The 26,038-nt window shown below is 40.7% G+C and overlaps 1 protein-coding gene across 2 annotated transcripts in view; it reads left to right on the top strand.

Annotated features, from left to right (window-relative positions):
* The window catches only part of DGKH (diacylglycerol kinase eta), a 176,481-nt gene extending 156,506 nt beyond the window's left edge, over window positions 1-19,975 (top strand). For both annotated transcript variants that reach the window (XM_063334985.1, XM_063334995.1), the window contains 3 exons: window positions 242-350; window positions 1,762-1,892; window positions 7,915-19,975. In XM_063334985.1, coding sequence (XP_063191055.1) covers window positions 242-350; window positions 1,762-1,892; window positions 7,915-8,004 — 330 coding nt within the window. In that variant the 3' untranslated portion in view covers window positions 8,005-19,975. The remainder of the gene's footprint in view (window positions 1-241; window positions 351-1,761; window positions 1,893-7,914) is intronic.
* The last annotated feature ends 6,063 nt before the right edge of the window (window positions 19,976-26,038 follow it).

The following is a 26,038-nucleotide window of genomic DNA, read 5'->3' as shown; positions in this document are numbered from 1 at the left end:
CTGCGAACAAGCTTCTAAGCTTAGCGCTTTTTGTGTGTTTTGCTTCCTTTTGCGAATGCAAAGGTTTTAAATGGTTATTTAATAAATGAAACAAGTATAGTGTTAAATCCCAACATTATTCTTTACAAAAGTAAAATCTGGTATTAGTTTTTGAGATTAACTATGAATTACCGTCTCAAGCATGTGATTTCACTGCTGTTTTCTGTTAATTAAAGGTAAATATGCCTCCTCTTTCATGCAGGATCCCCCTCTGGATTATGCTAAAAGAAACAACAGAAGTACAGTGTTTCGCATAGTGCCAAAGTTTAAAAAAGAAAAAGTTCAGAAGCATAAGACCAGCCCTCAGCCTGGTATGTGTTTTGCAATTACAAGAGAAATAGTGGTGTTTGGGGAAAATGTGATTTCATGGGTCAGGTTGTGTTTTTTTTTTTCAGTAAGAGCGGAAATGATGCACCCTACCTAAGAGTAAAGTCAAAGTGAAAAGCAACTGAGCTAACTGGCATCTTCATTAGGATGAAGGTTTCTTTCAGTGCATTTAGAAAGCATTCAGTAGGACCCCAAATGAACCAAAGAACTACTGCGAAAATATTTAGGTAGCTTTATTACGTGACAGGACCCGTGTCTTTGCTGGTGGTTAACTCATAGCAACGCAAGTCGTAGGTAAACACATTGTTTCCCTGCGAAGCTCCAGTTCAGATTTTTCAGGTTAGTTTCAGGAGGTGCGCAATAGCTTTTATCATACTGGCTTAATTAACCAGTTATTCTTAAATTTCAGATGGGTTTTAAGTTCGGCGAGTGAGACAAATCAAACAAAAAGCCATGATAGGCAATATCAATTTTTTTTTTTTTTTTTAATTAGAAGAAGTTGAACAAACTCCACTCTCCTCTCTTCCCATTCTTATCCATGAACTTATTTCCTTAAGATTATGTCCAGGAGTTAATCAGTGATCAGATGGTCCTAAAACTGTTTCTACATCTTTGTCTTTTTAAGGAACAGTTGGTCAAAATCTGCAAAATCTTGCAGTTATTGATCAGACTTTAGATTTCAGATTAGACTTCAGATTTCACTTCGTTTTAAAACTGATCAGCATTGAATGAAGTTGCAAAATTATAGCAATAAGTAGCATAACTATTTTTTTGTTTTCAATAAATGTGGTCTTATTAGGACTAATGTGGGCAACTAACCTTAGAGAACAATGTTTTACAGAGAGCTTATTAATGGCCTATGTAACACAGTAGCTTAAAGAATACTTGTTGCATTAATTAAGAATACTAGAAACTGTTAATTAAAACCGAACTTGCTTGCTGCCATTGCTATATTTGAGTTATGGTTGATATTTTAATTTTACATGTTAATTAGTTTTTGAAGGCTTCTCCTCTCCCCTGGATGACTACTAATAAATTAACGGTGTAAAGCAGAACAACATTAGACTTTGCGTCACTGATCCTAAGGTGGTTTAATGTGAATTTGTTGGGACGTGAGGTTTTAAAGGCTTTACTGAAGAAACTGGAGTAAAGCTGAAAGCATGGCTGCAAAGCAAAGAACCCCAACTTTGTTTAGATACTTTCTCATGTTAACTGCTAACCTGTAACCTGCATGTGAAAAGGAAATTGTCAGTTTTTGTGGAAATGACACCTCTAACCTTTCCCTTTGCTAGCACGGCAATTCTACTCTGTTTTCCACTCTCTTTGGCCTAACCTTTGCTTGTGATGCATTTGAGCATGTAGAAATTAAGGGGGTTTTGCTCTTAACTTTGGTAGTTCAAAAATGGGGCACAGATGAAGTTGCTGCTTGGCTGGATCTGCTCAGTTTGGGAGAGTACAAAGAAATCTTCATCAGCCATGACATCCGAGGCTCTGAGCTTTTACATCTGGAAAGGCGAGATCTTAAGGTATTTCCTTTGTGCTACTTTTCTGCTATTGACCATTTTCTTTGACAAAACAACAACCGACTTTTCTTCTTTCCCTGCACTTGTTATGAGCTTGTAGCTTGGCTTACACTGTGCAAATATGCAATAAACTAATACGCCCTGTCCTTTCGCCTGAATTTCTGAAGTGCTGACTTGTACTCGCAACCAAGAATATCTGTGTTATCTGAAATTCCCCTTTTTTTTTTTTTTTTTTTGCTCTTCACGTAGAATCGTAGCATTATGGTTTATGTCAGAAGGCATAGGAAAAGCATGTTTGATATCTTACTGACATCAGTGTCATGTAATGTCATCTTCAGGAGTTCACTGTTTCCATTAAACAGGATCAGTATGGATCAGTTGAAGGTGGGGATAATAATTTTGAATCTATCTCCTGCAAGGTCAGCAGCTACGAGCAGCTGACCTGCCTCAGGTGATTTATTGTTTATATATTGGATATAGTGTGCGTGAGAGAGATAAGCAGCTTAATAAATTGCGGCATTGGACTTCCGTGGTGTTGGTGTTTGTGTGTCAATATAGACCTCTGCAATAGGTTTTCTCGCCCCTGACCAACCTCTGCCTGATTATAGCTGTAGAGATTTAAAAAAAAAAAAAAATGACGTTATTCTGTCTCCAGAATGGTAAAACTTTCTTCCTCTGAGGTCAGATTGATAAGTTTTGCAGGGAGAAATGTTACCTAGCAGGCTGAGGCTGTTATTTGAGCTTGCTGGTCTTTTTCAGGAATGACTTAAGTGCATCCATTAGATGTAATAGAGGCTATATCTTTGGGGATTCATTACATTACTTTTTCCGGGAACTCAGTAGTAATGAGTTCTTGATAATGTGTTTTGCAACTGCTTTTAGCACATAAGAGAGGAAACAGGATATTGTATAAATCGCAAACATTTACATTTAGAGTGCAAGTCATCGCTCTAGCCACAGTGCAGTAGTCTCCAGATAGAGGCAACGCTTTCATACAAATGTGCCATTTTTCATAAAGTTCCTTATATAGTATGAAATCCTGACATTATAAAGTAGTGCTTCCATTTGTGACTGTTGCAGTAGAATGCAGCTGCTGAAGATAGCTGTCTTTCTTTGATATGACGTGTTTAGCTGTTGTGTATTATTTTACCCTTTGGTATTAGCTCACCTAAGCTTCTTTCTGTGGAAGCTAAATTCCTTTTTTTCAGGATAGTACAGTCCCTCCATGCAAAATTTTAGAAATGGGAAACTGTCCAAGCAATCCACCACAATGTTCCATTGATGGATGTTGCAAGTCCCTGTTCTCTTAAAACTTAACCAGGAAACTTAGTACCGTACGATGCATAGTTTTGCTAAAATGTTAAGAAACCTTAATTTAAAAACAAATCAAGATGTCAGGTTTGTTGGAATGAATGATGGTGGTTAAGATCCGTGTTAAAATAGGCATGGCTTCTGACCATCCCTCGTTTCTGGTAGGTACCGCTTTGACTGCATGCCCAGCAGACTGGCACTTCATCCCAGTGAATATCCGCAGCAGGGTAATCATCACCCTGTCACCCCTGTTGCTGGAGACTCATGCGGATTCAGCATAAATAAACCCCCAGCACGAAGGCCAACTGCCTGAAATATCTAAAAGCCTGTTTTAGAACCTACAGAGAGTCAGACCTGTAGCGTCCCCTCTATCTAGTGCTGCCTGGAAGCACGTTGAGCAGGTTTTAAATTGCTCAGCATAGCTGGAGGAGGGGTTGCTCTATGCAAGTTGCCAAGGGTATGTCATGTGCAAGCAGAGGTCTTGCTCTGGAATCGCCCCATCTGCTCGTGAGCAGAGCTGAGAGCTTCCAAGGCGGTGCTCTTCCCTAAGGTAGGCCGGGCTTTTGGCCAAGCACAGCTTGCTGCTCTAGGTAGCAACGCTGAATTTAAATAGCAGAGTTTAGCACTCATCCTGTTCGTTATGTACGGGGCACGATCTCTGCAGGGAGCCAATTAAGGATGGCTGAGGGAGCCTGCAGATTTCTGACCGGTGACCTGAATTGGTGTCAAGACGTGTAACGCGGTACCTAGGAAATGAGGAACACGTCGCAAGCTGCCCTGGTAATTTTTCCTCCCTTTGGCTATCAAGGTGTGCAGATGAGTCGTCAGTGCTCTTGCGAGCTATAATCTTGTCTCCAGCCTCTCCTCCTGGTGCTTCCTGCCAAGCCAAACGGGCTCGCCATTGATTCACAACCTCTTAAGTCATGTGCAATAGATTTGCCTCTGTTACCTCTCATGTCTACGACAGGAAAAATCGGTGCCTGTTTTAATTGAATCCTCTGGGCCCGTCTTTCTTTCTGTGGTCAAAAGGAGAGATCAAAGGCAGTACGGAAAAGGATTTGATGAAACTCGCTTCCTTTGCACGCATCCCTGAAATCGGTCGATAAGCTGACTGAAGGGTTGGACGCCTCTAATTCTATGTCTGTGTAGCTTGTGCATCCCATTCTCGGTTAGCTCTGTGTGACAACTCGGAATGGAGAACACCTCTAAGAGGAACCAGACACCTCTCTCCATCCAGCCCCTGCAGTAATACCCTTTCTCCAGCCTCCTATGCCTGATTTTATTTAGGGGAATCTTAGACTTTTACACCCATGTGATTTTCTTTTGCTCAAGGAAAGGCTGGACGGTAAATTGCAAACTAGGTTGTAGAAATCGTAGAAAGCAAGCTTGTCGCGACTTTTTTTTTTTTAGCTTTATTTTACAGGCAAACTCATTGAAAACTAGACTCTGATTTTTCTGAAATAAATGCTGGCATTCTTAGCATTGATAACCTTGTTCCTATGTATGCAATCAGAACTGCAACACATTTGGTAGGACGAGGATGATGTCTCCTTAGAGCTCTGTAGCAATGCCGGTTTCCTTGGAAAAAGGGTTTCCACGCCTGATGTCGGCTCGATGTGCCAGTGGAGCTGAAGTCTGTGCTGAGGACTGTGGCATTTCATCCCAGTGTTTCGCAGTAGCGTGTTTTGAAGAAGTTCTTGCATGGAAAATGTGTTCTCAGATTTGTTAGACTTCGGGTACATTAGATGGCTTTTGACACTGGGAATGCAAGTAGAGTAGGTTTCCCATCTGGAAGATGTTAATAGTAGGGAGTGTTTACAGAAATTGTTTGGTAGTATTACATTGGTGGTACATTTGGCCAAAATCTGTGTGGGACAAACCAGGAATAAATGGGTTCTTGGCTAAGCAGAGGCCTAGTCACCATAATGTAATGCAGATGAAGAACTTCAGAAAGCTGTTGCAAGAATTTTCATCAGCTTTTTCTTGTCCAACCTCTTTTTTTTTTTTTTCCTTTTTCAGATTTTTTTGAGCCTTACCTGCTGAAGGCCTAGAGATGGCAAAGTGGGCAGGGAGAGCAGCAGGAGAGGTGATCCCGTAGTTTTAAGGCCATAGCTGGGACAAAAGAAAGACTGTTTTCTTCCTCAGACTCTTGTCTTCAAAACCATATTTTAGTCCAATTGAATCTTTGTTAATTAGATACCAATTAAATATGGACAGATTATGTAAAGCATGATGAAACTCATGCATGCACGAAAATGCAGAGATCTTCGAGCATCTTGCTTTTTAAATGGTGCACGTTATGCTGCTGCAGCAGATCCTTTTAGTCTGAGATGACGGAAATCTTGATTTCCTCCAAACCAAGCTATTACACAGCTTAAAAATTCAGAGGTCGTTTTGGCGGTTGGTTTTGTTGTTTGGGTTTTTTTTCTACAAGTGTGGCAGAATTTATCAAACGGGTCCCCCAAATTGTGGTAAGGCTTGTGAGGCTTGCTGTTCTGATCCACGTTTACAGCAGCATCAGCTCAAATGGAAATAAAACCTCTTGCCTCTGAAACATAGGCGATGCTTTGTAAAAGTTGGTGGAAAAGAGGGCTGAGTTTTCTGGGAATTTCATAATGTGATTCTTTCCTCTGATCTTTGAAGTCTGGCAGCGTCTCGCTATGTTGCTTATCCAACAGAAGTTCTGCTCATGAAAAATGTTTGTTCTGACGAATTTGCAAGTTCTTAACCTTTAACACATGTGTGGCTTCTCGTGGTTTGGAAAATATCCATATAGGTTTTTCTTTATGTAGAATTTCCTCCACATAGCAGCTGGGCTATTTCAGTACTTTCAATAGCTGTGTGTATTTTTGATTCATTGGAAAATTAAGTTTAGCATAAGCAAGAAAATATTCTTCAAATCTAAAATGATAAATGTTACTCTCATTGTGGGATGAATTTAACAACTGCTGCCTACATCAATTCTCTTAACTTAAAAATTAGTATTAGGTTTTTTTGTGAGTGTTGATAAAAGATTTACAAATCAATGTGATGTGGAAAAATCAGAAGTTTTGTTCAGATAGGTTTACGAAGTGCACTTGATTTGGGGACTTTTATGAACGCATCTTGAATTCTTTAATGCTGACACCTTTGTCCCAAAGTACTGTAAAGGACAGTCACGTATTTATAGTACTGACAGTTTTCTACTGAAGAAACAACCAGATTTTTTTTTTTTTTTTTGTCTCTAACATAACCAGAATTCAATCTTGACTTTCCAAAACCAAATCCATCTGTTTAATCTGTGCCGTGCTACCTTTATAACAAAATAATTAATTCATGCCCATCTTACCACCCTTTTCTTCCTTTGGAGAAATGCAAAATGAATTGCATGCTAATGCTTTTAAGTAATACAAAGTGCAGATTTCCGGAGCTTTCTGTGACTGTAGAAAGTGTGATGCAGTCCTTGTGTAGGGTATATAGAGAATATTTTATTTGCTTCCATTTTTTACTCTGTATGAGAATAATTATTTCAAGCTGCTTAATTACACTCCCTTCCTTTTAATGTCTCCATAATGGAAAATATTCCTATTAAAATGAAAGGATTTCTATTTCAGAAGACTAGATAGTGAAAATTTGCTAAGACTTTTTTATTTAATCACAACCTATTTACATAAGGCTTATTCTACAAATCACTAATGTTTGAATCTGCCACTTGCTCAACATCACTAACGCCAAGATTTTAAAGACTTTTTTCAAAGCTGGGTTTTACAGATAAGGGAAGCAGATTTCTACCAAACTGAGCTGAAAACTCATTAGCGCAGTTGGGGATCGTTAGCACAATTGGGTGTCCCATTCTGCTCCTCTGACCACCATTGGACCAGTCAAAATTGAAAAAGGATGTTGCTGGAAGAGGTTTGCTGCAAAAATTTCTTGTCTGTTGCCACTCATACGGAGATGGGTCCCAGAAACCAATATTGGAAACATTTCGGCTGCTGTGATTGTTTTAGTGGTGGCTACAAGGAGATTTACGCTTGTGCTTTTTACATTTTCCTTTGGGATGTGACTGTCATGTCTCTGAGAATTTTTCTTCCAGCTCTCTAATCAGGAAGATCCATGTTAGAAGACGTAACCTTTTTGGAATGAAAAACAAAAGCTTACCTTTTCTATTGCTCTCTAAAGGGAAGTTGTCCTACATGCCTGTAGCCGTTACATCCACTTTCCCTTGAGAATTTGGGAATATGTGCGTTTGTTGATTAAAACAGACATCGTAGGGCCTCAGATCAAGTGACATTGCTGGACAGAAGCTCTAACCCATCACATCCTCACCAAGCATTTGATTGCTGAATTAGAGAGGAGGGGGAGATTGTTCTTTTTTTTTTTTTTTTTTTTTTTGACAGAAATTGTGAAAAGGTTTTTGTACTTAGAAGTGAAAGTGAAAGATGTTTTTGACAGATATTGCACTGCCTTGGGTTGCAGGTGAGTAATTATCTGTCTGCAAGACAGAGAGGGATTCATTGTACGCGCTAAGCAATTTTTTGGTGAGGCAACACTTGCTAGTGCCATAGAGTCTTTTCCAGTTAATGTTGATTGCAGTGAGCATATTTCTAGACATCTGTTGCATGGCTAGATTGTAATCGATGGTTTTGGTTTTTTTTTTTCCTTTTTGTAAATAAACTTCCCTCTTTTTCCTTTTCTCTTTCTCTCTTTTTTTTTTTTTTTTTTCTCATTTCTGTAGGACCTGGGGATAACGAAAGTGGGTCATATGAAGCGAATTCTCCAGGGAATTAAAGAGCTCGGCAAGAACACCCCTTTGTCTGAAGTGTAATTATGCTGGCGCTCTCCCTAGAGAGAGAAGGGAAAGTTGCCGGAGAAGCAAAGCTGTTGCAGGCACTTCGCTGTCTTTGTAGTTTACTCTATGGAAGAACAAGCGCCGGTGTTTGTACAGGCTCGTATCTCTGAATTCTTGTACGGTGAAGAGCTTGCTGCAAGAGTACAAAAGGATTTGTGCCAAAAAAGAAAAAAGGAAAAAAAAAAAAACAAAACAAAAAACCCCCCGACACAAAAAAAGGAAAAAGTGATGTGTTCTGCGAAGACGTTTTCTTGGTGTGCAAACTTGGCCAGTTCGGATAAGCACATTGTGGTAAATCAGTCGGTTTATGGGGAACTGCACTGACTGGAAAATATTATCAAGAAACGATCGCTTTGCTTTTGTGCAGCTCAGTATGCCTCTCTTTGTGCTGCAGCAAGATACCACTGTACAGCATGAGGTTGTCCGGTTATCCTTCCGAGGCCGAGCTCCCTAAAACCTCCCGTGTGGGAGACGGAGAGGTTTTTTTTGGAGGTTCGACGCGCGAGGCCGGCAGTGCCGCGGGTACCCAGCGCTCCCTGGCCGCGCGGAAGCGGGGAGAGATAAGATACCTTGTGATACCATGAATGCAAACGATAATGCATGGTGTGCCTGCCTGAATCGTCTGTTGTTCTGTTGCATGACACATCTGATACTTTAAACACTTGAACAACTTTTATATCGGTTTGAATGAGGTTTAATTTATTACTACTTGAGTGTCTTTCCCTCCCCCCACCCTTCCCCCCAGTTTCAGGCACTTTTCTATTCTTCAGTGTTGTGTTATGCCTAAAACGTGTTCTACGGCAAAGGATGTGTGGGTGTGGAAACTTAGCATTTGTGCCATATTCAGCAGATTATATGCATTATATATGATGGAAACACTGTACAGTTAGATTTTTTTTAAATATACCATGTACAGAAGGTGTATCAGGTAACTAACTTATGAGTATTTTTGAAAGACCGGTACCTCACAAAAATATCAGTTGGCTTCCTGCATGGAAAATGATAACGAGTTTTCTCATGGTGCATTTTAATGTAGTTATCCAGTTATCTTAAACATCTGTAGCATATTTGAACTTTTAGGCACTAATGGTTTTATTTATTCTATTGTTCAAAAAGCAGGTGGAAAGATTAATGAAAATTTTTTACAGGAAAATTCATTTTATTTATCATGCGTAAGAAGAGTTTTGAAATGTAGCAGCTGATTTGATTTTTGTGGGGTAAGCTTTTACTCATTACTAATTTACTGTTAATTTAAAAATGTCTCTGTATGCATATCTCTACAAAGACATCAGTCTGTTTCTTGTCAGCACTCCTACATTGCTAGCTCAGAAAAATCTAAAAAACCCAAACTCTAGGGTTTTACACTATGCATGCAAAAATGAATCACGTGCAAGATAGTAATCCAGGAGTGTGAACAGGTTAAAAAATGAAAACCATTTTGTTTAGAAATTGTGTTAGGCCAGAGTTTATAAGGTTATTTACAGTTTACTTAAGCGAAACATAGCTTCATAAGGGAATTTCCTGGTTAATTTTTCACAAAAATGTTAAGCTAGTAGAAAAATAATTTGCATGCATCTACAAAAAAACCTACTGAAATGTTAGAGATGTGATGATATTGCACCACCTGCCAGAACACTTGCACGGAATCGCGGTCTCCTTGCTGTTCCTAACAACATGCCATTGAGGCATGAGGAACACTTGACTTTTACTTACTCGAGTAGCGTTGACATGTCTTACAAGTTAAAGAGTATCTTCATATCTATTTAAGTTTTCCTCGTAGGCAGCAGAGTAAGGTTTCTTTTGTTTTTTTCCAAGGCTTATTTTCCCCGTTTAAAGGGGCTGACGTCAAGTACTGCATCCTGGTTTTGCCCTCTGTTTCTCATGAGTATGATGGGAGTCGTCCCTTGGAAGATAGATGGAAATCATCTCTTGGAAAGTAAAATCTATTCCCCTCATTGTTTTATTGCAAAAAAAAAATTAAAAATTTCAAGAGGAGCAAAACCAGTTTCATTTATATCCAATGATAGTACTATGTTCTCTTGCTGCTGTAGGTTCAACGGGCACCACTCTGGGAGCTCTGTGGACATAATTGATTGTTCTGGTAAACAAACAAAAGTAAAAGGCTACGTTCCATTAGGTTTTCCATAAAAAACAAACCAAAATCCCTTTGCCGAGTGACACGATTTTCATGCTGTTGTACGAAAAGCATACGCAAACAATGGGAAGTTAGGCAAACAATGGAAAGATTATATATATTTTTTTAATATGCTTGACATTCGCCCCTTTAATGATGTTCAGATGGCATCTGTGAAGTCTTTGCAAGTTGTATTTCCTCTTCTTTTTGTTTCTCCGTTAAGCTACGCTATATTTTAACGTGTGGCAGCATTCTAATATATCGATGTTACGGTAGACTACGTAGTTAAATCTTCCTGGTCGATTCAAGGACATAATACAGGGAAGAACTTTCTTTTCTGACTTTAGCAGACACTCTCTTTACAACTTTCAGCCTTGCTATATGCAATGCGTTAAGATGGGCTGTGGAAGAGGATCTCTCCAGGTTGCTGTAGAGGTCTACGCTGAGTATGTTAAAAAACGGGAGCTGCTTTTAGGCAGGGAAAAGGTCCAAGTGGTGTTCATAACGCAGCGTTCTTACGACACTCCTCAAATTACCTCAGTATAGGACAACTGATCAATTGTCTTTGTACAGTTTGATTTTTTTTAAATGACCACCAAAGAATTTAACTTTGATTGTCCTAAGCAGAAGGGTTTTTTTTAAATGTGCGAGTAGGAAAAAAAAAATAAATTGTAAGCATCATCTATGCTGTATTTACTGGATGCCCAGGAGAGGAAATTTTATGCAACTCTATGCCTTAGACTAGTGTTGGCTATCAAATCCAAATGCGGCTGACAGGGAGGCTCAAAATATTTTACAGGGTTTCTCTGCCGAGCTCATGGGTTGTAACTGTGTTTAGAGATGTGGCTTTTCTAAAGAGAGACTTTTGAACACAGTGTTACTATCTCACGATTATTGTAATTTCAAACTATTGGGTTGGCTGGGGTTTTTTTCCCCTTTACTACTGTACAAGTCCCAGGTCCTGGAACTAAGGACATGCATAGTTACCTTTTAAATGAACTGAATTCTTTACGACTTAATACTGATGTTTAAAGTTCTTCAAAGCATACATCCCAATATTTCATCAAAAATAAGGTAAACACGTCCCCTAAAAGTAATTAGTTTTTTAGAAAACACATTATCCCAATAGATCTTGTGAAGTCCAATACAACGTGCCAGATTCATCGAGACAAAAATCACTGTACAAACTTTACTGGATGGATTTTTTTCCTCCCCTAGTCAAATACGCTTAATTTCTGCAGTCAGTCAGCGTACCTGGAAATCTGAAAAGAATCCAGCGCAATCATCATTTTTTGTGAAGTGGTTGGCATTCGTATAGGTGAAATGTCCGACCCTTCAGAAAGAGGAAGGGGGAGAAATGCACGTTTGAAAATGGCAGCAGACTGCTAAGCGCACGTTTCTGTTTTGCCATTTTCGAACGGGATTTTTCCAGTTTACTGTATTCAGTTCGGGTCATGCAAATATTGCCTTTATAATGCCTAATGCCTTCTTCTTAGAAAGTGAACGAAATCAGGCAAACTCATGGTTGCAGGTGTTGGGTTTTGTGGTTTTTTTACAATACCTTAAAGAAAAAATACTTGTTCAAAAATGAAAATTTTTATATGATGGCAATTGCAAAATTTCTTTATGATACGTTTTTATCTATTTCCCCTTTACCGCTATTTTTGTCCTGAACATCTCATTCTTTCAAGGAAAAATATTTCAAACGTATGGAAGAATAGTAAAATATAAAGGATGTGATCAGAACTCGTCCCAGACTATTTCAATCCAGTGTTTCTTACTTTGAGACTGGACTAAATATGCTTGGGCCTGTGAATAATAAATAGAAATCATCTTTCTCTCTCCATCCCTGCCCACAGAAATTCAGACTGCAATGTTGAATAACCGTAATTCAAACAAGAGGAATTGATTTTTTAATTATTTTTTTTTTAATAATTGCCCATTTCATTTTTTTCCTATGCTTTTTGTAGAAAAATAGATAACCTGCCAAATTTGACTTTTTGATTGAACTCAGCGATGCTAATTCACTTAATGAAAATGTCATGATGCCTTGATAATGAACAGATCTTATTGGAAGGGTAAAATGTGTTTTTCAATCCATCTAGTCTTCCCTTCTGGAAGACTGGCAGGAGACCTTTTTGACATGTAATGGAAAATTAATATATAAAGCAAATACGAGAGGACGTTCCATAGTGCTACTTTAAAAATAAATATAAAACTACGTACTATAGATAGATAATACTGCAACGGACATGTGAGAGAAAAACCGTGAGTGATTCCATTTTCCTCGATGCTTCCTATTAATTATTGCGTTACTAATGTTTACTGCTGTTTCCCCGTTGCTCTCTCTGTGCCCCTAAGTATTAAGTTCTTGGATGTAAGTTTGACAGCTCTGGTAATTAATAATTGGGAGTGCAAAAGGTCTTTGCAGAAGCGATGTGTATTGTGGAGGATATATGATAATGTTGAGGATAACCAAGCTGGAGCAATGTATTTAGCGTACGGCCAGGAAATCATCTTGTCATGCGCGTACGTGAGAGCCACGGAAAATTTTATGATTAATTACAAATTTATTTTTTTTCACCCCAATAACATAAGTACCTCTCAACTACAGTGTCCTGAGTGTTACATTTATGCCACAGGCTCTTCCGTTTTTTTAATTCTGTTTTCATAGATTGTATGGTTTTGTGGTATGATTTTTGTATCGTCAAGGTTTGATGCTGCTTATTCTAACTGCGAAGATTTAATGTTTGCAGGAACTGTACATGACTGTAATTGCTGTCTTAAGTAAAAGGAGGAATTTTTTTGGTGACTTGAGGAAGTCGAGGAGTTTGGACAGGACTTAGAATATCTCTGCTGCCTCTTCAGAGACAAATGGCAGCGTCAGCAGGATTCATAAAGCATCATTTGGTAATTACCAATAGAAAATCTTTACTGGTTGTATAAATTCCTGTATTTATATATAGAATATAGCATGGAGCTCGATCTTTTTTACAAAAAGAAAAAAATTTTCTAGTTCTTTTCTACTACTGTTGCATTAGGTTTAATAGCTCTGTTAATGGTTAGCTTATGTACTTGAAATGCTCGTTTCTGCCATACAGTAGCCCAGTCTGTTTCTCGGAAATCGTATTCCATTTGGAAGCCATCTGGAGCCTTCCAGGAGACTATTCCTGTAGCCAGTTGGAGCTAAAACCAAAACTCATAGCAACTTCCGTAGGCTTAATAGTGATTGCCTTCAATATTTTAGCTGAAAAAAAAAGTTTCTGAAAGTTGGGTTTTTTTCAGCCTGTAGAATTAAACTTAAAACATCATCATTCCCTCATCAACTGTAAAAAATAAAATACTAGTACTGTTCACACTTTGGCAAACTAGCAAAATGCTGGCAATAACAGACCTGGGAGCGTTCCTGGACAAACTGTAATGAATTCAACTGCAGTGGTTAAAAGACCTACCGCCTTCAAAGCAGTCCACAGAAAATTCATATATTTACATGGTAAATGTAAATTTAAATGTAAATTCATATAGTTACTATTTTAAATAATTGGAGACTTCGTCTCCCAGTTGACGGAAACACTTTTTATATAAGCTCTTGGATGGGATTTTGAGTTCATATAACCTATTGCTTCTATGAGTGAGGGCAGAAGAAGCTGGTGCATAATTTATGTTTAACACAAGTTATGTCTCCACTAATGTTCCCACATTGCTTCCCAGCTCCTGTGTCTGGATGACTTCCCAGCTGCTTGGCAAGGTGCTTGGCACGTCCCCCCTATTTCTATTCAGAAGAGCTGGACAGGCGGGCTAGGAAAAAGCTGTAGGACGCTCCAGGAGACCTAGATTGACCAGGGCTTCAGGTTCCAAAGTCTAGCGTAGCCACGGTGGAGTAAAATCCTTTTAAGTTATACTTTTCAATGCCCACTGAAAGCTGTATTTAGCTCGCCGTGCCACTAACAATTGGCACTAGCCCTTTGAAAGAGAGGTGTTTCGGCTAAGCCCAGCAGCTGGGTAAGGCTTTTGAAAATACTAGAAATGATGGTAGCTATTAGTAGGACAAGTATGCAAGTGACTAATCCGTATTTTATTCTGTGGAACAAACGCTTTGGAAAAATGTATTTGTAGTACGATTGAAAGATTAGTGATGGGATTGAAAAGATAACGGAAGGTAAAAGCAATATGGTACAAAGTTTAAAGTAATTTGAGTTTATTATTTTTTTTCAAATGCATTGGAAACAATTCTTTTAGGAAGCTGGTTTTGATCCAGGTGTAGCTACGTTATACTAGAGCATGTGAACTAGAAGATGAAGCCAGGAAGAAATGAACTGGGAGTAAAATTGAGTAGGTTTTTTTTCTTGATGGAAGCGGTGTGAAAAGCCAAAAATAAAATCCCCGCAGTGCCCCAAACTCCTGCTATGAACATATATAAAGGGAGCTTGCATTTTAAGTTCTACTTTTATTAAGCTAAAGTATTAATTGGACAGAGAACTTCTTAGTTGAATTAATTACCTGACAATATCACTACCAGGGAAAGCGTTACAGGTATGACTCTGCTTTTCTCCCCGCGTTAGTTGTGGTGGGCTCTGTTTGGGACTCGTTCTCTTTGCGGTTACCGTCAATGATTACATGAATGGGGAGGTTGAGGAAAGCCGCGTGAAGCTGCTCGGTCTTGCTTTTCAGGAAGGGAGAGCGTGTGTGCGGATAAGGAGGGCCTGGGGACTCTTACTGAGAATTTTAAGAACATAAGATTTTTCTACTGGGACGCTTTGTGAAGGTTTACAACAATCACACAGGCATGTGGATACTCACCGCAAAGGTTTCTGTCTCTATATACTGAAATAGGCATTTGGACTGTACGGCTTAGCCAGATTTTGGAGGATTTTCTACAGGCATCTGTCGCTTGTGGTGTCCGTACTTTCCGTCTTGGATTTCCGTCTCTTTAAAACATGCACTTTCAACAAGGCAGTTGTCCATATATGACAAAAGTTACCATTTTTCCCCTTAAAGAGCACAGATTGTGAATCTATCCTGAAATAATTTGTTTCATTATGCACTCTCTCACATCATGTCTTTTGAATCCTAAAATAGCTGAAACGTGGGCCTCTCTAGAGCTGCCAGTTACCTCGTAATTTAGTTTGCTGAAGCTTGTACGTTGAAGGGATCATCAAAGGGCAAGATAATATTCACAGCAGCAGATGAGATGTGCAAAAGATAAGAGTACAAGCCATTGAGTAGCTTCTGAGAGGTGAAGAGGGCCTGATCTCTGCACCAGAGATCTCGTCCTTCTTTGTCACCGTCATCACACGCAAATCATTTAATCATAGAATCATAGCCTGGTTCGGGTTGGAAGGGACCTTAAAGATCACCTAGTTCCAACCCCCCTGCCATGGGCAGGGACACCTCCCACTAGACCAGGCTGCTCAAAGCCTCATCCAGCCTGGCCTGGAACACCTCCGGGGACGGAGCATCCACAACTTCCTGGGCAACCTCTAATGACCTCTAATACTAATTAATGACCTCTAATACTAGCAGCTTCCTGTCTTAATTCACGGTGACAGCAAACATATCAGTTAGTACTAACAAAACTTCTCACTGTCACAGCTGTACGCCCAGAGCAGGTATCTTTAAATGTTGAGCACCGTGGAATCGCATGAATGTATCTCCAGTGCATGTTCTGGCATTTTAAAAAAGCAAATTTAATATAAAGGTATTTTAAAGGTCCTGAGAGGTTCCCAGCCCAACATGAGTGATTTCTCTCAGTAGCCAGGCTCGTCACTTAGATTAGTATTCCAGTCAAGTACAGCTGTTAGTTAATTCTGTAGTAACATCCGCTCACTTGCATGAATGGACGCATAAAGTGCACATGGAAGTGTTGCAGAGCTGCGGCACTGTCTGGTTTTCTGCATAACTCATATATTGGGATCTGAATAGCATTTTGTAGCAAAGAGCTGAAAGACACGATTTCCACTCAATTCAAAAACATACTCAATAGAAAATGAAAACATCCTGTGGCCAGCAGGACTAGGGGAGTGATCGTCCCCTGGACTCGTCACTGTGAGGCCCCGCCTTGGGTACTGTGTCCAGTTTTGGGCCCCTCACTACAAGAAGGACATTGAGGTGCTGGAGCGGGTCCAGAGAAGGGCAATGAAGCTGGTGAGGGGTCTGGGGAACAAGTCTTATGAGGAGCGGCTGAGGGAGCTGGGGTTGTTCAGCCTGGAGAAAGGGAGGCTGAGGGGAGACCTTATCGCTCTCTACAACTACCTGAAAGGAGGGTGTAGAGAGGTGGGGGTCGGTCTCTTCTCCCAGGTCACAGGCGACAGGACAAGAGGAAATGGCCTCAAGTTGCACCAGGGGAGGTTTAGGTCAGGTATTAAGAAAAAATTCTACACTGAAAGGGTTGTCAAGCATTGGAACAGGCTGTGCAGGGAGGTGGTGGAATCGCCATCCCTGGAGGTATTTAAAAGATGGGTAGATGTGGCGCTTAGCGACGTAGTTTAGTGACGTTTTTTGTCAGAGTTAGGTTGATGGTTGGACTCAATGATCTGAAAGTTCCCTTCCAGCCTTGGGAATTCTATGATTCTATGATTTGTGCTGGTTTAGGTAAAAATTGCTGCACGCTTGGTAGTTTCTGCCCTTCGTTTCCCCTCTTCGCTCCACAGGAAAATCCATTGTCTTTGCAAACATACGGATCTGTTGGGACTTAGGCATGTGCTTAGCTTTAAACAGCACTTTAGTCCCCCTTGGAGATTGCTCATGGATTTCGGTTTTAGCATTTATGTGAAAGCCTACAGAGGACTTAGGTAGGTAGAAATTGCTCCTCACATAAACGTTAGCAGATTGATGATCAGTAAGGCTTTTAAATGCCATACCTATGAATGTTGTTCTCTTGCCAGTATTTGCGTGTGCATGTGTGTATATATGTAGTATCTAGTTTGTAGGGCGTATGTGCGTGCACACCTGTACATATATCTGTATATACATACCCCGTTTTGCCCAATATAATGACGCCAACTTGTGTGTAGAGCCAAAAAAACTTAAAACTGTACAATGCTTGAGATGCTGCATTGTTTTTATTATGATATTTTTTATATCAGATGAATTGCAGGATGTTTACAGATGCTTATTAATATTTAACTTATACAATGGAGTGGCAGGATGTTTATGATTGTTGTCAGCTAAAGAATTGTATATGATTCTGGGTGAAATTTTGGCTTTGTTGAAATCCTTGGCTAACCTCCCATTGATCTCACTGGGGCCAAGATTCAACCCCCCTGAATCTGTTGTTTACTGGCTATTTTCCTACTGTGATAATTTTTTAAAAAAAAAATGAGTGAAATGTATTTATTTTTTTCCCAATGTGAAATCTGCGGTTGCCATTTGGATTTTTTTTTCTACGGGACCTGCGAACTACAACACAAGTGGGAATACACGCCTCAGAGAATGTACAGAATTTTTCATTGGTCTGGTCCTTGACTATGTCTAAGAAAATACCTTCTAAAACAACTTTTGTAAGATTTAATACAGAATCTTCTAAAGACAGATCACCTTTCGTACCTCTCTCCACATCGAGGGCGTGCAGCGTGGCAGGTGAAAATGAAGCGTTATTTACCGGTGAATAAAAAGTAGTCCCGTCTTGTTTTGTGTAGCTGCTGCTTTCATACAGCTCACCTGGCTCTGCAGCTCTGGAATGAAACACTTGAAGTACCTTATCCAAAAGTACCTTATCGAAACAAAAGAAGTTACATAGCGTATGGCTTTAAACTTCTCATCAAGACGTGGAGGTGTATCTTCAGAGCCAGTCTGTAGAATGATTCTTTTACTATTTCACGGATGAATAAAATTGTGAAAATATTAAGTGGTAAGGCGAATCAGGCAACGGCTTGACAGAGAAATCCCTTGTTTAGGGACAGAAGGATCAGTTCTTTGATAGCACCAGGGAGGAAAAATACCGTAATGCGGCGCTTCCTAAATCCCTTTCCAGGGTATCTTTTCATTGCGTATGCTCTAAGTATATTCTTCCTGTAAAAAGACATAAGGCTGTGAAACAGCTAAATAGATGCATCTTAATTTCTTCATCTAAGGCTAAAAATATAATTTTCAAACAAGAGCTGTCATGCACTTTGAAATATATGTGTCTGGAACAGGTAAGTTTGTATTCACCGTAGATAGTCGTCATGCAGTAGGATTTGTACAATAAGGTAGTCATGCCAATGTTACCAAAAGCCGAAGAAAAATAGCAAGCCAGCCGTATTCCCCCGTGAGGCCCTTTCCAAAGACATCTGTGCAAATGCCCACCACTCCCAGGAATCTTTTCCCATAATTTTGTTTAAGAAAGGATCCTATCCAGATTCCTGCTCTTCCCCTTGCTAATAAGGAAGTACGCACCTTGGTTGAACTTTCCAGGAGTTTGTTGGCTATAGAAACAGACCTCAAAAGGATTAACAGTCGAGGCAATCGGTGGAGGATACGCAGGGCTCTGCCTGGACTCGATAGTCTACTAACGTGGATCTGATGACAGATTCTGAGGGGAAAAATGCTCCTATTGGGCTGCTGTCAGTGGCAAACTTCCGTGGTTATCCGTGGGAGCAGGTGGGCACCCAAGCGAGCGGACGATTTTCCTTTTGGCTGTTCCTTCTCTTTCTGTCCTTATAGTCAGGTGTGGAGTTCAGGACTCGCCCGTTGTTTGTCTGAAAGGCCAGGAGGAGTGGAGGAGATGGGAGGAAAGGAGGAGGAAGTGGCGGGAGGTCGGCATTCGGCCTTTCGTTTCCTGCCGCGGAGCTGGTGCGAGACTGGGGGCGACTGGGTTAACCTTTGTGTGCCTCACTTTCTCCGCTCGCGGGAGTAAGGATGCTTACCACCTTTGTACAGCCCCCCCCCCCACCCCTATAGGCGAGCAGTGGTATATAAGCGGCTAAGTTTTACTGACACTATTATATGTAGTATAAATAAATGACTTCTGTCCGTAACACTGCAAAAATTGCTTCTCCTAGTTTCGGTTCTGACTATTGGGTGACATCCTGGGTAGTCAGTTTTGAAGCTTGGCGATCGCTCTAGTACTTAACGATTTACACACATCGCGGGCTCTGCGTTTGCTGCAGAAAAGAGTAAAACTTTAAACTGCCTGAAAAAACTTGCCAATGAAGTATATCTAACAGAGCAGGGGTGTAACTTTTGGCTTTATTTACTTGTAATAATGGTAAGGAGCAGTGAATTTTGTTTGTTTACATACTGTTTACAATGGCACAGTTTTATTTTTAATATATAAAAAACAATTGAGGTATTTATTGCATATACTATTTTAAAGATGTTTTATGTGTTTTCACCTTTGGAATATATTGTTACATTTCCTTGTACAGATAATTTGGGTGGCTTTGTTAATATAGTTAGTAATTTTTATGACTACTAAGTGACCAGTTTTCCGTGCCTTTTTATTGTCGGATGCATGAATTACATATTTATTATTGTATGGAAGTCACTGAGATGTGTATTTTTGTATTCTGCTGGAAGCAACGGTTGATTTTATTGTACATGATAAGAGATGCCTTCCATAACGGGCACTCGTATGAGATCTTCCTTCTCAAATAAACAGAATGCATTCAATGTATGTAAGTCCTTGATTTTTTTTCGGTGCCTGGAAATCGGTGGAAATCCTTGAACATCGTGACACTGAGTTTTAGATGTTACCCACCTCAAGCGTGGGCTGCTATCGGTGTCGTCAAATCCAAAACAAAATTCCCCGTGGAAATCAAGACGATGGCAAGCCCTTGGCGCCCAGTGTAAGCCGTTGTAATTTCAAAGAAAACTCTGTATGCTACAACTAAATAAAATGTGGATGAACGACTATCCAGCATCATTTCTATTCAGTCTGCCACACGCTGCCTGAAAATTGTTTTAAATTACAGGCCTTGAATACGGCTTTTAAACATACTTTATATGGCTACGTGCAAACCCACATGTAACTTCTAAGTAGGTCACTGTGCATGTAGGTATTTACGTTTACAGGGATATTCTGCCAGATCTTGGTGGCATACGGCATATTAAATGTAAAAATAGATTTACATTTGCATCCATAGTAACAACGGTCGTTAAAACGGAATATACAGTAGTGCCCTTCCCACCCCCCACCCCCCTCCCCCCCCCAGCCCAGGTAAGCGGCAGTAAAACAAACATTTTTCCTTAGCAGTCTATACTGAACCTCTCTGACACCAACCCCAGACAAGCACTCGTTTGAGTTGAGGCCGTGCCAGGACGGGGCAATTCCGCAGGCCATCATCAACTACCGCGTCGTGGGGCAGGGAGCTACTAGGCTGGTACCTAAGGCGTGATGTGAGAGTGGCGACAAGCAGTGGCTCATACAGAAGGAAAACCATCGCGGATAGGAACCTAAGTCAGTTGATGAAGGCAATAATCTCGTGGCTGATGAAGGCAGTCATCTTGTGGCTGAGATCCGATTGTCCTGAAGCGATCATACGCGGGAGAGGCGTTTTTATGGATAACCCGGTAATCCTTAAAGGTCAGCGCTGGCGGTTTTAACACACAGTGAATGCCACGTGCTTACAGATCTCTCAGCATTGAAGCCTGAAATGGTTGGTTGTAATAATCAAAGCTGCGGCATAAACGAGAAGGCTGTATCAGGAGAAATAGCTAATGAGGTGAAGTCGGGGACACCGCTGGGGGTGGCGCTCTGCAGTAAATGAGACTGGGTTTGATGGTGTGTCGACACCGTGAACTCTCCGGAATTGCTTCTAGCAGTAAGACTTAACAAAAGGTTGGCTTCCCATAGTCGACCTGGCACATCGTAGGTTAGATTGGTGTGAAGAGGAAGTCAAAGAGTGTGAAAAAAGTGGTTACGTTATTAAGCCTTAATTTGGGAGATGCACTTAGGGGAAGTTTTTAATAATTTTGCGAGGAGTTTGATAAATGGGCCAACTTTATACCACAGTACATATTTTAGTACTTGTGTATAATCAATCCGGTCATGCCAGTGATACTGAATACCTGATGATAAAGACTTTGAGATTGTGCTTTTAACTCCCCTGACTAAATTCATTAAAATTTGAAAAAAAAAAGGTGGCGGTAGAGAGGAAAAGATTAAGTTAGAAGTCCTGAAGCAAATCCCTACAAGCAACACGGTAATGAGAGTTCTTGCCCGGACAGTTTATGGAAAAGGACTATAGATGTCTTGTCTAAAATACAAAATCTAGTCGTGGTTTCATTGGGATGGAGTGACAATCTGCAAGGGCAGAAATGAAACTGACGGCAGCTCCCTCATTTCATAACATTAGAATATTCAACTGTTAGAACAGTGGGCGCGGCAAAAAAGTGGGAAAGAAAATTATTTCACAACGATGCCATTCAGGCCACTGAAAGCTTGTGTTTAGATTAAAATCCGCCCCTGTCTTGGAAGCAGGTGTGGGAGCGTGGTGTTAGCCCAAACTGGCTGCGCATTTAACTAGTTGTTTGTACCATTTTCTCTGGAGTTATTACAGGCTGTTTTCTAATTATATAACTGCAGTTCTGATCACACTTATAAGCATACTTTTAGGAAATAAAATGACCTATGTCAACAGAACCATGGCCTTGATTGTCCCCAGACGTGTAATGGCCGGAAGAGGCCATGGGTCGACTCTGTACCCTGAGTGTGACAAAACAGAAGGTGGGTGCAATAGCTTCTGGCCCAGCCAAATGCCCAAGAGATGAGTGAGAGCAGCAGCTGGCCCCAGCCCTCCTCTTTTAGCTGAGAACCAAAGTGATCTACACGGAAGTGCATCTTTCTTTTTATAGAGGGAGAGACGGCTAGGTGTCACGGTGATGAAATGGGACATCCTGGGACGTTTCTGCTGGGGCTTTAGTTCCCATTTCCTTTCCCTGACAGCAGCGCACAGCTGTGCCCGCGCTTGCCCTGCTGAACTCGTTCCTCCACTCTGCCCTTTGGCTGTTATTTGCCTCTCCCGTATCTCAAAACTTTCAGGCCTGCTCAGGTGCCTGTCGTCATTTCCCAATTTCACGTTGCCAAGTGTAATTTCCTTTCTTCAATTCCGTTCCTAGCGGCATCAGTGTAACAGCAGATATACGTTCTCCTGTCAGTCATGCTATCTTCCGAGTAAATCGGTTCATTAATTAAAAAATCACACAGCTAATACCTCTGAATCCCTAACACGCTGTCCCCGGTAATAATAACCTGCTAATGGCATAACTATTTAACGAATGGTGTGTTTTCCCTCACCCTGGGAGAACGCCACTTTGCTGAGACTTCCTGGGCACGGCTTCTCCGACCTGCTGTTGAAGCCATCAGTTCTCTGAAGGTCAAGTCAGCAAGTTTTCATGCAGGATCCTGCAAGCAGTATGAAAGTATGGGCTTCTGATTTATGCTTGATGACTTATTTTCCAGCTAACTTTGCTTAAAAGCATGAATTCGGTTGATCAGAAATATTAAGGCGCTATTTTTAGATGAATAAAAATGAAGAAAATGCAGGAGTGTTTGAAGACACCATGGAGCCGCTTCCAAAACACAGGTTTTTCTGGAGTTGGGAACCCACTTATTTAAGCATAGTAGGTTCATCAGTTACTCCAGAAGACCTGCAGAAAGAGCTTGGTAGGTAATGGTTTCAGGCCATCCTTTCTCCTTTCCCAGCTTCTTCATTTCCCAGACTAAGTCATATGAGGAGCGGCTGAGGGAGCTGGGGTTGTTCAGCCTGGAGAAAAGGAGGCTGAGGGGAGGCCTTCTCGCTCTCCACAACTACCTGCAAGGAGGGTGTAGAGAGGTGGGGGTCGGTCTCTTCTCCCAAGTAACAGGGGATAGGACAAGAGGAAATGGCCTCAAGTTGCACCAGGGGAGGTTTAGATTGGATATAAGGAACAATTTCTTCCCTGAAAGGGTTTTTAAGCATTGGAACAGGCTGCCCAGGGAAGTGGTTGATACACCATCCTTAGAGGTATTTAAAAGATGGGTAGACGTGGTGCTTAGAGATATGGTTTAGTGATGTTTCTTGTCGGTGTTAGGTTGATGGTTGGACTAGATGAGGAGCAGGTTGGGTTCTGGGGTCAACTCCTCCTCATCTGAGCCAGAGTACCCTTACCTGGACTTGTGTAGGCAACTCTTTCCTAAAATTAAAACCCAGGCAAGTAAATAAAACCCTGTCTTATGAAGTGTTTTTTTCTTCTTTAAGCACTGACTTTCTAAGGAGGTGAGCTTTACGTGATTCTGCTCTGTCATTCCGTCTTTCTCGCGTCCTCTCTTCCGGGCCTCCACCTTCCATGCCACTATGTTTGGAGCCCCTTCTCTCAGGTAATCCACATGCCATAAACCCAAGGAAGTGCTGGTACGTGTGGGACACTTGAGATGACGAGGTGGGAGAGCCTCAGACAGCATTGATCGGCTCATAAAATCCATCTGAAAAATTATTTTTCCAGATGCCAGTTGCTCATATCCGTCATTTGTTATTTATGTCATCCGAAGAAAATAATTGCATGAGTTTATATATGAGTAAAAATCAAAAATTTTTTCTTAAAGAGTTTATAAAGGAATTAGACAGTTAAACACGGGGAGATGGAGTAGACAATACCTGTGCCAGCCCTGTGACACCTCAGCATTGAGAAATGAACAGCGTGAATTTTACAGTTTCAGTGTAAAACCTTCTCAAAATTGTATTAGGAAGGTATATAGAGCTTTACAAATCAAATGTCTTCTCTATTAACATTTTCAACATAATTTCATCTCCCTGTGGCCACTCAGCCATGAAAACGATTACTCTCTCATTCCCAGGATCTTGAGCCTATTTAAAATATTGATAGGAGTATTAGTTAAATCTTCCAAACATTGTGGAAAGAGTAGCCTGGGCAAATGAGCCTAAATTCCTGAAAAATACAATAACAATTAATTATGTCAGGACAATCAATCCCTATTTCTTTCTTAGTTAATAAGAGCCATAGCTAATGGCAGACTAAGCTCAATTTTAAGTGCTAGTTTTTAAACAGAAGTTAAATTATTAAACCATACCGTTTGCCAGCAGGATCAACAATAGATCATGGCTTATTTATTACGCACAAATCTCCTCTCAAAATGTATATATTTTGAGATTTATGTATATATTCGAGGTCCCGTGTTTTCTTAGATGGCCAGTCAATCTGAGATTTTATTAAAGACTTTTTTGCCTTGCTGGATTAAATGGAAAAAATCCTGGAAGATAAACCCTTGTGATTCTTTTACATCTGTTTATCTAATACCTAATTTGAATGCGTCTGTTATCCAGACTAATCCCTGGGGAAGTGGAAAGAAAAAAATATTTTCCCTGGATTTAAAGAGCACTCCTATCCTCAGTAGACTGGCTTGCTTTGTGTCTTCTTGGGAGCCTGGCCATCAGGCTGCCTTTGGGTTGGGTGAAGAGGTTTGCCTGGGAGGAAGCACAGCGATGGAAAGATGTTACATGACATTTTACCAATGCATTAATGTTCCCATTCCGGCTGCCAGACTCACTTGCTCCTGCTGTCAGGTTCCCACCTCCACCATTAAACAGAGAAAAATGAGCATTTTAGGGTCTGTGCCACACTAGAATTCTGCTGCAGATGAGCCTTGGGCACTGGGTGATTCTGGCACCTAAAGCACGATTGAGCATGGAATCATAGAACCATAGAATGGTTGGGGTTGGAAGGGACCTTAAAGATCATCTAGTTCCAACCCCCCTGCCATGGGCAGGGACATCTCCCACTAGACCAGGCTGCTCAAAGCCCCATCCAGCCTGGCCTTGAACACTTCCAGGGATGGGCCATTTGACAACTTCCCTGGGCAACCTGTTCCAGTGCCTCACCACCCTCACAGTCAAGAATTTCTTCCTAATATCTAATATAAATCTCCCCTCCTCCAGTTTAAAACCGTTATCCCTTGTCCTATCCCTACACTCCCTGATAAAGAGTCCCTGCCCATCTCTCCTGTAGGCCCCTTTTAGGTACTGGAAGGCCGGAAGAAGGTCTCCCGGTAGCCTTCTCTTCTGCAGGCTGAACAACCCCAATTCTTGTTAGAGTCCCTTACTATTTCACCAAAGCTTGGTTTGCTTTCAGTATTAACTGATTTTTTTTAATTAAGTGGTTCAAGACCTTTACAATAAGTGGGGTTTTTTTTCACATTGACTTTTTACTGGCCTAGAGTCATTCTCCTTTAGTGATACACAAATTACAATTGCTATCAGGACTTTCCCAGAATACGTGCAGTACCTCAACTAAAAGGCAGTTTCTCTTCCTGAATCCCATCTTTTTCTCTTGTCCTCCCCTTTTGATAGTCAAAACCAAAACTAGAGCAAAAAGCCTGTTTGGCAGGGCAGCTGCATCTCTCACCTTCCATTCTCCTTTGGCACTCAGTGTCTTTGAGGGCATCCAACACCAACGTTGGTGGTGTCTCTTCCTTCAAGCGTCATTTTACAGAGGTGTTGAGCCTTTTTACTGGACCGAGGGTGGGGATAGGGAAATGCACTTTGAAGACACATATTGTATTGTTTCATTACACAGAATTAATCCTTAACTTCTGTCACAGCTGGGTTTTTTTTGAGTTGAATATACATTCTCCAATGGCTCATAGTCATGATGAGGCCATAGGATACCACATCAGCTGAGCTGTGGTAACGGCATCTGTCACAGTAAGTATGAAGTAATTCAACTACATCACTATGAAAGCAGTTTAAACTAAGGTACAGCAAGAGCCTGCACACAGATAGTTTTCATGTATTAACTTAATCCCGTGGCTCAACAATTTGATAAATCACCTCTAATATTTATGAAGTGAGTACAGTATTCTGTGATTTCCCTGCACCACAATAAATAAAAGCCGATGTTCCCTTAATTCGTCACAGAGTAGCACGGTTTATAAAATAGACACATAACTAGTGCAAATTG

Source organism: Chroicocephalus ridibundus, chromosome 1 (assembly GCF_963924245.1).
Source record: "Chroicocephalus ridibundus chromosome 1, bChrRid1.1, whole genome shotgun sequence".
In the NCBI taxonomy this organism is placed as follows: Eukaryota; Metazoa; Chordata; class Aves; order Charadriiformes; family Laridae; genus Chroicocephalus; species Chroicocephalus ridibundus.
Note: the sequence above shows the minus strand (reverse complement) of the source record. Positions and strands in the feature narration are given on the sequence as shown.